At 42.6% G+C, this 12215-nt stretch overlaps 3 protein-coding genes across 17 annotated transcripts in view; all 3 read right to left on the minus strand.

Annotated features, from left to right (window-relative positions):
* Nucleotides 1-4131, minus strand: part of LOC115121963 (calcium/calmodulin-dependent protein kinase type II subunit beta-like) — a 150917-nt gene extending 146786 nt beyond the window's left edge. For 5 of the 12 annotated variants that reach the window (XM_065026833.1, XM_065026837.1, XM_065026831.1 and 2 more), the window contains exon 1: nt 3758-4122. In XM_065026833.1, the coding sequence (XP_064882905.1) occupies nt 3758-3819 (62 nt within the window). In that variant the 5' untranslated portion in view covers nt 3820-4122. Of the gene's footprint in view, nt 1-3757 lie in introns of all 12 variants that reach the window. The other 7 variants (XM_065026832.1, XM_065026836.1, XM_065026838.1 and 4 more) reach the window with 3 other exon arrangements.
* A 208-nt stretch (nt 4132-4339) lies between these two features.
* LOC115125116 (E3 ubiquitin-protein ligase TRIM35-like) lies at nt 4340-5380 on the minus strand. Its single transcript, XM_029654609.1, has one exon. It carries the CDS (start codon nt 5169-5171, stop codon nt 4533-4535), a length of 639 nt encoding a protein of 212 aa, XP_029510469.1. The 5' UTR covers nt 5172-5380; the 3' UTR covers nt 4340-4532.
* Nucleotides 5381-8543: 3163 nt separating this feature from the next.
* Nucleotides 8544-12215, minus strand: part of si:dkey-13n15.2 (protein transport protein Sec24C) — a 43329-nt gene continuing 39657 nt past the window's right edge. For 2 of the 4 annotated variants that reach the window (XM_065026841.1, XM_065026839.1), the window contains one exon: nt 10861-11584. In XM_065026841.1, coding sequence (XP_064882913.1) covers nt 11528-11584 — 57 coding nt within the window. In that variant the 3' untranslated portion in view covers nt 10861-11527. Of the gene's footprint in view, nt 9956-10088; nt 10179-10339; nt 10538-10781; nt 11585-12215 lie in introns of those variants that run through there. The other 2 variants (XM_065026842.1, XM_065026840.1) reach the window with 2 other exon arrangements.

Here is a 12215-nt window from a genome sequence, read left to right on the forward strand (position 1 = left end):
TTTCTACATTTCGTAAATTAAAGATAAACATTTTGGCTAAGAGTATTATTATATTATTGACCGATTGACTATGACTTCTCAAATCCCTCTTCAGTGCTATTTGCAGAGTTACACGCTGACCATCGCACACATGTTGATTTTGTACCCCCACCCCAGACATGATCAGGACACGCAGGATGAAATATGAAAACAAACTCTGAACCAATTATATTAATTTGGGGACAGGTCAAAAAGCATTAAACATTTAGCTAGCTAGCTTGCTGGGATATAAACATTGGGTTGTTATTTTACCTGAAATGCACAAGGTCCTCTACTCCGACAATTAATCCACAAAACTGAATTCCTTTCATGTCATCTCTCCTCCTTCCTCAGGCTTCTTTTTTTACTTCTTTGGACTTTATATGGCGGTTGGCAACCAACGTTACGATGCATTAGTACAACCGACTGGAGTGTGGACGTCAGTTCATCTTTCAATCACCCACGCTGGACTCGCAGCGCATTGAGCGTCACAAATAGAACCTGTTTCTGTTTTCGCGCCTGGCCACGCAAACACTCTCGCTGAGGCACGAAAGCAGTGTGGGTGCAATAACTGAATAAAATGTACAGTTGAAGTCGGAAGTTTACATACACTTAGGTTGGAGTCATTTAAAATCGTTTTTCAACTACTCCACACATTTATTTTTAAGAAACTATAGTTTCGGCAAGTCGGTTAGGACATATACATTGTACATGACACAAGTAATTCTTCCAACAATTGTTTACAGACAGATTATTTCACTGTATCAAAATTTCGGTGGGTCAGAAGTTTACATACACTAAGTTGACTGTGCCTTTAAACAGCTTGGACAATTCCAGAAAATGATGTCATGGTTTTAGAAGCTTCTGATAGGCTAATTGACATCATTTGAGTCAATTGGAGGTGTACCTGTGGATGTATTTCAAGGCCTACCTTCAAACTCAGTGCCTCTTTGCTTGACATCATGGGAAAATCTAAAGAAATCAGCCAAGACCCCAGAAAAAAACTGTAGACTTCCACAAGTCTGGTTCATCCTTGGGAGCAATTTCCAAACACCTGAAGGTACCACGTTCATTTGTACAAACAATAGTACGCAAGTATAAACACCATGGCACAACGCATCCATCATACCGCTCAGGGAGGAGCTGCGTTCTGTCTCCTAGAGATGAACGTACTTTAGTGCGAAAAGTGCAAGTCAATCCCAGAACAACAGCAAAGGACATTGTGAAGATGCTGGAGGAAACGGGTACAAAATTATCTATATCCACAGTAAAACGAGTCCTATATCGACATAACCTGAAAGGCCACTCAGCAAGGAAGAAACCACTGCTCCAAAAACCGCCATAAAAAAGCCAGACTACGGTTTGCCACTGCACATGGGGACAAAGATCGTACTTTTTGGAAAAAATGTCCTCTGGTCTGATGAAACAAAAATAGAACTGCTTGGCAATAATGACCATCGTTATGTTTGGAGGAAAAAGGTGGAGGCTTGCAAGCTGAAGAATACCATCCCAACCGTGAAGCACGGGGGTGGCAGCATCATGTTGTGGGGGTGCTTTGCTGCAGGATGGACTGGTGCACTTCACAAAATAGATGGCATCATGAGAAAGGAAAATTATGTGGATATATTGAAGCAACATCTCAAGACATCAGTCAGGAAGTTAAAGCTTGCTCACAAACGGGTCTTCCAAATGGACCCCAAGCATACTTCCCAAGTTAAAGCAAAATGGCTTAAGGACAACAAAGTCAAGGTATTGGATTGGCCATCACAAAGCCCTGACCTCAATCCTATAGAACATTGTGGGCAGAACTGAAAAGGCATGTGCAAGCAAAGAGACCTGACTCAGTTACACCAGCTCTGTCAGGAGGAATGGGCCAAAATTCACCCAACCTATTGTGGGAAGCTTGTGGAAGGCTACCCGAAACGTTTGACCCAAGTTATACAATTTAAAGGCGATGCTACCAAATACTAATTGAGTGTATGTAAACGTGTGACCCACTGGGAATGTGATGAAAGAAATAAAAGCTGAAAAAAATAATTCCCTCAACTATTCTGACATTTCACATTTTTAAAATAAAGTGGTGATCCTAACTGACCTAAGATGGGACATTTTAACTAGGATTAAATGTCAGGAATTGTGGAAAACTGAGTTTAAATGTATTTGGCTAAGGTGTATGTTAATAACCTCCGACTTCAACTGTATGTGTAAATGTATTTTGCAACGCTAGCGGTGTGGTCAGCATGTGAGCTCCACGATCTTCTGAACCCACCTTCCAATACCTTTCTGGTGCATTTCAGTCACTTTAAACCTTTTTTCACTTAGTTATAGGTAAATGTTACATTTGTTCAGCCATTATTGGAACCTGCGACCAAAAACAAGCTACATATGGACAGTACCAAAACAAATGATCTAATGAATCTGTCTCTTCGCAGAAAAATATGAAAAGCTGAGATGGTTGTATCCCCCCATATACTGTATAGAACATTCTATTGTTTGCAAGAATTTTGTATAATAATTTAAATGAAAAACACTGAGTTTTGAATCCGCCTCTATTTTGTGCATCGGTTAATAAACCATGTTCCGTGGAATGGTACATCGAAAATCTCTTCCCAACTACTGTATCTTGGCATCTATATTGCACAGCTGTCATTTTTGGGGCTCTTTAAATGAAACTGGTATACTTTTTTTTATCACAGTTTTCTTTAACCAATGTTGGTCTTTAATTCAGGGCCGAGAGACAAGTTCCATACTTTCTCCCCCTTCCACTTGCCTCTTCCATATTTGCAGTAATGCTGCAATTAGTTGGTTGTAATGTTGGGTAGAGCAGACATTTCCATATATGTCTGTGTTTGCTGCATGTGTGACACAACTCCACCATTTTTATTTATGATATCATATAGAAATATTCTACATTTGTTTTTAATTCGCTAAAAAACATGTTTGTTTTTTTATCAATTAGTATATTGGAATTGAAACATATTTGTTCTGTCTTTTCTGGTGGATTAAATTGAAATTGCAACCAGTTTTATATGTCTTGTTTTAAAAAATAGCGATATTTTGGAGATGATTTCATTTTCAAATAACCGAAAGTGAGAGGTCGTAATCTGAATGAAGGGAAAGGGCTAGTTCCACATTATTTACGCCAAACTGCCGCTCCGCTCTTCGACAGCTCAATATGTCACTGTCTCCCGGGTTGCTTTGCCTGCTGGTAGCGGGACCGGGAGAGAGATAGGGGCGATTTGGAGAGCGGTGTAGCTCGCTAACCGACGCGCTATAGTGCCCAGTGCCTAGAGTAGGCTACTGGATACATTTTTGGATAGTTTTTCCTACTTTTTTTTAAAGAGCGCAGGGAACAATACTTTATTGTTAGTGTGTGTGTGAGAGAGAGAGAAATGAGAGAGAGAGACATTTGAAATGTCTTTATTATTTTGGAACTTTTGTTAGTGTAATGTTTACTGTTCATTTATTGTTTATTTCACTTGGTTTATTATCTATTTCACTTGCTTTGGTCATGTAAGCATATGTTTACCATGCCAATAAAGCCTATTAAATTGAAATTGAATTGAGAGAGAGAAAATTGTATTTTGAGCCAGCTGTCACCCTTGACTTGTGCTGCTGTTGAAAAAGACAACCGTAACAACGCAAACCCGCACCCACTGCTCCTTGACGCAAACAAACGACAACAGTCAGCCAGTCACACATTCCCATTCATGCAAATTACCACAATAAATAAGCTTACTTTCCCAGCTCTTCGTATAGCTGAAAATCGTCCGTGAAACGTGTACAGGTTGTCGCAGCCATGTCTCCGTATCTCGTGCTTCTCTCACGGTTACTCCTTCGTTTGATAGGATCCTCCTGCGCGATATACACTTTATCTCAAAATGTGCTTGTTCTTTCTGAGCTGCGGCGATTCAAACATAGACTTGTAGCGCAGCGGATAGGTTTCGGTTTGAGAAGGAATGCAGGCAGGCGAGCGACCAAGTTGGCTTGCTTTACCTCGTCTATCCCACTATCTATCTACTTACTGTACTCTATCGTTCCTCACCCAGTGCGCTTGACTGCAAATGGTGAAGCGCTCCAAAGACCTGTGGCGAGAGCTGCTCAGCGCTGCCCTCGTTTGGGCGCTGCGCTTAACTACCCGTGTACAGCACTTCCAAATACGGGCAGATGTAATAAGCTATTTGTGTTTGGTGGAAGGGGTATGATGAAGATTTCAATGATTTCAATGACAGATATAAAATGCAATGGTAATGCATTACAAACAATAGCCTACATTAAAATCAATCTGTATGTATTGTAATTTTCTATAGGCCTAGGCATATGTAATGTTAGAATAGGCCTACAGTCATGCAAGTATATTAAACAAATAATACTATAGAACATGTTTCAAGGTACATGGTTGAGGTATGGACTACCCAATGCAACAGTTGCAGTAAATCATATTGAGCTGTCAAATAACCTCCTTTACACATGCTACAGGATGTGATCTATATTGACATAATTCTATAACAGCTTCATTCTGTTGTGACATTACTCCCCTCTCTGTAGGCCAGCTGTAATCTGATCCTCTGGGGTCTCCTCTTCAGAGTGAGGGTCTCATGTCCTGCCCAATGCTGACCACTACTCTGGTGCATAGCATACTCTGGGGTTGCTTCCCCCTTCCTGTTGATTGACTCCTTGGCCACGCCTATAAACCAGTAAGGGTGGTCCCCCACCTCCACCTCCCAGCTGTGCCTTCCTGAGCTGAACCCCTCAGAGCCCAGAACTGTGGCATAATTTGTGTTCCTCTCTGGGTTGTCAGGGAGCTGCTGGGTTGGGACTGTCTGACTCACACTGGTCAGATCATCAGACAGAGAGAGCCAGTGGGAAGCAGTGTTGGGGTCCAGAATCACAGGAGTGTATTTGACAATCCCCTGCATCTTCTCCCAGACTCTGAACTGCAGGTTGCCCAGGTGTTTGGCCACATCTATCAGTGCTCCTGAGACCAGCTGTGGATCCGGTAGTGTGTCCTGGGCTCTGGAGAATGTCTGTGTGTGTTTGTAGCTCTTGAGAAATGGCACCTCTTGTTTTTGGAGTTCTTGTTTCACAGCAGTGATGTTTTCTGTGAGCGAAGAGATCTGGTCCTGAATGTTCTTCATCTCTCTGGCAATCATCTTCCCCTTCTCCTCCTCTTCCTTCCTCAGTGCTGCCAGTCTGGCCTCCTCTTCCTCTCTCAGGAACTGGTGAAGCTTCTCAAACACTCCTCTGATCTGTCTCTCTGTGGACACCAGCTGCTTCCTGGAGTATTACACCATTTCATTGTATGTCTTTTCAATGTTTTTACATTTGTCTCTAAATGACTCTAAATCTGATTCTAGACATTCTTGACATGTCTTCCTCTGACACAGTATCCCCCCCTCTCTTCTCTGGACTCCCACCTCTCCCTCCATCTTTGTCAGGAAGCTCCTCCAATGAAAAGTGAATTACAGCATCCTTAGAAGGTTTCCTCTTACAGACCAGACAGTTATTGTCTCCTTTGTCTTCATGGTGCCACTTGCTTGGTGGTGCCACTTGCATAGTGGTGTTGCAGACTCTGGGGCTTTTCAGAACAGGTGTATATATACTGAGGTCATGTGACATATCATGTGACACTTAGATTGCACACAGGTGGACTTTATTTAACTAATTATGTGACTTCTGAAGGTAATTGGTTGCACCAGATCTTATTTAGGGGCTTCATAGCAAAGGGGGTGAATACATATGCACGCACCACTTTTCCATTTGAAATTTGTTCTAATTTTTTTAAACAAGTTATTTTTTCCATTTCACTTCACCAATTTGGACTATTTTGTGTCTGTCCATGTCTGTCCATTACATGAAATCCAAATAAAATCATTTAAATTTAAATTACAGGTTGTAATGCAACAAAATAGGAAAAACTCCCAGGGGAATGAATAGTTTTGCAAGGCACTGTACTTGGTCTGATCCCAGAATGTCTCCAGACAGCTGGATCAGAAGCTGTGGTGGCAGCCCAGAGAAACAGGCTCTCTGAAAATCTCTGAACAAATATGACAACACAGAAAACTATCCAGGAGAGATCATTTTTCTGCCATTTTCTCTGTCACGATACCGCTAGTATCCTACTGTCCTTCACTTTGCAAATGGCACCTCTGTTCTGTTCACTTGATGGGCTACAGGCTGTGATAAATGATTAACTAAGAAATAAAACAGTGAAACGTCAGTTTGACACTTCTCAATGTTAATCATATTGATCTTTCAACAAATATGAATATCATACTGTTAGTTTCTCTTTACTGATTCAGTGATATCCAGTGTGTACTCCATACTAGCTGCTGTACTTTAAGTCAATAACTCTTCAGTCAGTACCTAATTCCACATAATTGCTTCCAATTAGCCTTGTTAGTTAGATCAATGACTCAGACAGTTGCCATGAACACAGCCAATGACCTTTTAGCAATTGACATCGTTATCATTGTTCTAACGCTCTTATTGGGTAATGCTTCAGCTAGATATTACACATGTTGTGAAGCTAAAACTGTCTGTCTCGCTTCACTGTGGACATTTACGTCAGAGACAATTAATTAGCTGAACGTTCGCTTGTTCTGAAGTCACTTGTTCTGATGTGCTTTTAAAACCTTGTGTAGGGCTATCGCCTATGCACAGGAAAACAAAATAAAGTTATGTAACCTTTTCTTGCAGTCAATGACCTTCTTTGGCCTCATGGGTAGAATGTAAATAAAAATGAGCATAATTTCATCATTAATATTTTTTATGGACGAAAGTCCGCTGTTTCTACAGTATGCCAAGATTTTTGTTATATTTCAGTATTCTGTGATTTATACTAAACCAAAATATAAATGCAACATGCAACAATTTCAAAGATTTTACTGAGTTACAGTTTACATAAGGAAATCAGTCAATTGAAATCAATTCATTAGGTCCTAATCTATGGATTTCACATGACTGGGGATATTGATACAGTGCCTTTTCAATGTATTCAGAACCCTGGACTTTTTCCATATTTTGTTACGTTTCAGCCGTATTCTAAAATGTATTAAATTGTTATTTTCCCCCCTCATCTCTCTATGCACAATATCCCATTACGACCAAGCAAAAACGGGTTATTTCTTAAAATTTTACATAAATATTCAGACCCTTTACTCAATATTTTGTTGAAGCACCTTTGGCAGTGATTAAAGCCTCAAGTCTTCTTGGATATGATGCTACAAGCTCGGCACACCTGTATTTGGGGAGTTTCTCCCAATCTTCTCTGCAGATCTGTCAGATTGGATGGGGAGCATCGCTGCACAGCTAATTTCAGGTCTCTCCAGTGATGTTCAATTGGGTTCAAGTCCGGGCTCTGGCTGGGCCACTCAAGAAATTCAGAAACTTGTCCCAAAGCCACTCCTGCGTTGTCTTGGCTGTATTCTTAGGGTCGCTGTCCTGTTGGGGTACTGTGTGTAGATTGATGAGGAACATTTTTAATTTAATACATTTTAGAATAAGGCTGGAACATAACAAAACGTGGGGGGAAAGGGGGTCTGAATACTTTCCGAATGCACTGTGTGCATCTGTTGGTCCCCATATACATTACAAAAAAACTAGAGGTGTGGGTCAGAAAACCAGTTAGTATCTGGTGTGACTACCATTTGCCTCATGCAGCGTGACACATCTCCTTTGCATAGAGTTGATCAGGCTGTTGATTGTGGAATGTTGTCCCACTGGTCTTCAATGGCTGTGTGAAGTTGCTGGATATTGAAGGGAACTGGAACACTCTGTTGTACAGGTCGATCCAGAGCATCCCAAACATGCTCAATGGTTGACACGTCTGGTGAGTATGAAGGCCATGGAAGATCTGGGACATGTTCAGTTCCAGGAATTGTGTTCAGATCCTTGCGACATGGACGTGCATTATTGTGCTGAAACATGAGGTGATGGCGGCGGATGAATGGCAGGACAATGGGCCTCAGGATCTCATCGTGGTTTCTCTGTGCATTCAAACTGACCTTGATAAAATGCAATTGTGTTCATTGTCCGTAGCTTATGCCTGCCCATACCATAACCCCACCGGCACCATGTGGCACTCTGTTCAAAACGTTGACATCAGCAAATCGCTCACCCACGACACCATATACATGGCCTGCGGTTGTGAGGCCGGTTGGACTTAATGCCAAATTCTCTAAAATGACGTTGGAGGTGGCTTATGGTAGAGAAATTAATATTCAATTATCTGGCAACAGCTCTGGTGAACATTCCTGCAGTCAGCATGCCAATTGCACACTCCCTCAAAACTTGAGACATCTGTGGCATTGTGTTGTGTGACAAAACTGTACATTTTAGAGTGTCTTTTTATTGTCCCCAGCCCAAGATGCACCTGTGTAATGATCATGCTGTTTAATCAGCTTCTTGATATGCTACACCTGTCAGGTGGATGGATTATCTTGGCAAAAGAGAAATGCTCACTAACAGGGATGTTAACAAATCTGTGCACAACATTTGAGAGACAAAAGCTTTTTGTACGTATGGGCAATTTTTGGGATCTTTTATTTCAGCTCAGGAAACATGCGACCAACACTTTACATGTTGCATTTATATTTTTGTTCAGTATACAGTACCAGTCAAAAGTTTGGACACACCTACTAATTAAAGGGTTTTTCTTTATTTTTACTATTTTCTACATTGTAGAATATTAGTGAAGACATCAAAACTATGAAATTAAGTGTAACACTGGAATGCAAACTTAAAATTGAATACAACTCTATATCTGACATGGTACAGGTGTTGTTTTAATCCCATAACCTTGTGTGAGGTGTATACTGTTTAACACTACCTAGAAACACTCTGTGTGACCCTGATTTAAGAACATTTTAAATGACTCTGGGCATAAAAGTCATGTTTATTTCAGCAATTTGTTAGTACAGTAGAGGGTTGCACACACACACACACACACACACACACACACACAACATGGAGGGATTAGAGTGTTGTCGTGGACCAAATGAACATATCAAGTACACCCTTCTGTCTTCATCCAGGTGAGAGATGTTGACAGTCAGCTACACTACTAACAGTCAGAGAAAATAACAGTAGTCAACAGTTTATACACCACACACACACACACACACACACACACACACACACACACACACAACGCTTTAACGTAAACATGTCAAACATATCTCAAGGCCATCAGATTGTTAAACAGCCATCACTAGCAGACAGGCTGCTGTCTACATACAGACTTGATATCATTGGCCACTTTAATACATGGATCACTAGTCACTTTAATAATGCCACATATCTCGCATTACTCATCTCATATGTATATACAGATTCCTTCACTATCTATTCATTACTGTCTATTGCATCTTAGCCGCTCTGTCACTTCTCATCTATATATTTTATACTTATATATTCTTATCCCAGATCTAAAAGCATAAGCATTTCGCTACACTCGCAATAACATCTGCTAACCACATGTATGTGACCAATGAAATGTTATTTGATTTGAAAAGTTATTACTACAACAGGCAAACAAATAAGACATCACCTTTTGCTGATGAACGTCAAGTACAACAACCAGTTGCATACTGTAAGTCAAATAAGGATATGATCATTCACATGTGGTTGAGGTGATCTGTAAAAACAAACCTGGCCATACTGCTGAAAACACCAGGGTCATGTTCATTAGGCACCAAACAGAAGAAAAGCTGAGTGAAACATGGGAGGGATTAGCTGGACTTGTCCAATTAGAATCCCACGTTTGCGTTTTCCAGTTCAAACCATTTTACAACTAACGAACCAGCAGTTGTATAGAGTTGACATGGAGGTGGTACAGGAAGTCAGCGTAGCTCGCTCCCCCGTTGGGACTCTTATCTTCTACCAGGAGGCGCTGTAGAGCCTCCTCACAGCTGTCCCCCTGCTTCACCACACGCAGCTGGGGAGAGAGAGACACACACACAGTCAGTCATATCTAAAATATTAGTCAGAGGTTATGTTGTCACAACTACTTAACCTCCTCTCTCCAACGTTCATGCCAACCCCAAGAAGGAAGTTCTCCAGAGCCTCACCTTGCGAGTATAGTGTGTCTGTGAGTTCAGGGTGTTGATGAGTGACCTCACACTAACAGACAGAGGGTTGTCCAGCACAGGCAGCTTCGTCTGCACAGACACACACAGAGACACATATTATAAATACTGTAGATATCGACTTTAAAATCAGCGGTGGGCCTTTCACCTCTTTCCACAAATAATTGACGATGTATTCCACTTCCACGCCCTCATCCTTCACATTCCCCCACTGCCCCCCCCACCTCGCTCACCTCTCCAGAGGGTAGTGTGGACAGACAGGTGATGTTGAAGAGTTGGACCAGGGAGGTGTTGGAGACATTGTGGCCCACCCAGAGTAGCAGAACCAGGGGTCCGTGGACCAGGTAGAGACCTCCATGGTCCAGGCTAGCAGCAGTGCAGCGAACAGCCTCCCCTAGGTTGAGAGGACTGGAGGTATCGCCACCTACTGGCTGGAGGAGGAAGAGACATAGTGGAGTCCGTGTGAGAGAGGGAGGGAGATGCTGTGACAGAGAAATTGATGTGGCTATGTATTTATATCTCAATTATACCATGTGATGTCATCACCATCACCATCCACCACCCCCACCATCACCATCACTACCATCACCCCCACTATCACCACCAACACCATCCACCACCCCCACCATCACTACCATCACCTCCACCACCATCACCAACACCATCACCCCTTACCAGTGGTAGCAGCAGAGGGTAGAAGTGTCCTGCTGTGGTCTTGGTATCCATGGAGACCACTTGACAGCGGAGCTGCAGGCGTTGGTGTACTGAACTGCGGAGGCCGGGAAGCAGAACTTCACTCTTCCTCAGGCTGTTGAGGTAGACTGGCAGGGTCTTCAGGTGCTGGGGTAGGACCAGCTATAGTAAGATACACACAGAGATGTACACAGTCAACTCAGGCTGTTCAGGTAGACTGGCAGGGTCTTCAGGTGCTGGGGTAGGACCAGCTATAGTAAGATACACACAGAGATGTACACAGTCAACTCAGGCTGTTGAGGTAGACTGGCAGGGTCTTCAGGTGCTGGGGTAGGACCAGCTATAGTAAGATACACACAGAGATGTACACAGTCAACTCAGGCTGTTCAGGTAGACTGGCAGGGTCTTCAGGTGCTGGGGTAGGACCAGCTATAGTAAGATACACACAGAGATGCACACAGTCAACTCAGGCTGTTCAGGTAGACTGGCAGGGTCTTCAGGTGCTGGGGTAGGACCAGCTATAGTAAGATACACACAGTGATGTACACAGTCAACTCAGGCTGTTCAGGTAGACTGGCAGGGTCTTCAGGTGCTGGGGTAGGACCAGCTATAGTAAGATACACACAGTGATGTACACAGTCAACTCAGGCTGTTCAGGTAGACTGGCAGGGTCTTCAGGTGCTGGGGTAGGACCAGCTATAGTAAGATACACACAGTGATGTACACAGTCAACTCAGGCTGTTCAGGTAGACTGGCAGGGTCTTCAGGTGCTGGGGTAGGACCAGCTATAGTAAGATACACACAGAGATGCACACAGTCAACTCAGGCTGTTGAGGTAGACTGGCAGGGTTTTCAGGTACTGGGGAAGGACCAGCTACAGACCCGTGACCCCATTTTGAAAGCAAAACATTTTCGTGAACCCACTAAGTGAAAAAAGGTTTAAAGTGACTGAAATGCATCAGAAAGGTATTGGAATGTTGGTTCAGAAGATCATCAGGCAATCATGTTCTAGGATCTTCTGTGTGAGAAAAGATAAGTCATTGATGATGTTCTTTTCCCCCAGTCTGATTTAGCACCTGGTCTTGTCCACTCTGTTCTCCTGAGGCTTGTGGACACGGTGGAGGGAAACAGTACAAACATACGTGTTCCAGAGAGTTCTATCTTTCAGGGATGAGGTCACAATATTTTGTAGATTAAACCGTTCAAAAGATAGATCCACATTATGAGGAAAAACAGAAACCTCTCTGTTCATTACAACCGTATCTAGCGGCTACAGGAGGTTACTGACGTAACCCCGGTGCTGTGAACAACACGCAACGTTTTCTCTCAAGACCCCACATGGGGTCACGACCCCTAGTTTTGAAAACCCTGAGCTATAGTAAGATACACAAAGAGACAAACACAGACAACTCAGTC

Source organism: Oncorhynchus nerka, linkage group LG13 (genome assembly GCF_034236695.1).
Source record: "Oncorhynchus nerka isolate Pitt River linkage group LG13, Oner_Uvic_2.0, whole genome shotgun sequence".
Taxonomy (NCBI): Eukaryota; Metazoa; Chordata; class Actinopteri; order Salmoniformes; family Salmonidae; genus Oncorhynchus; species Oncorhynchus nerka.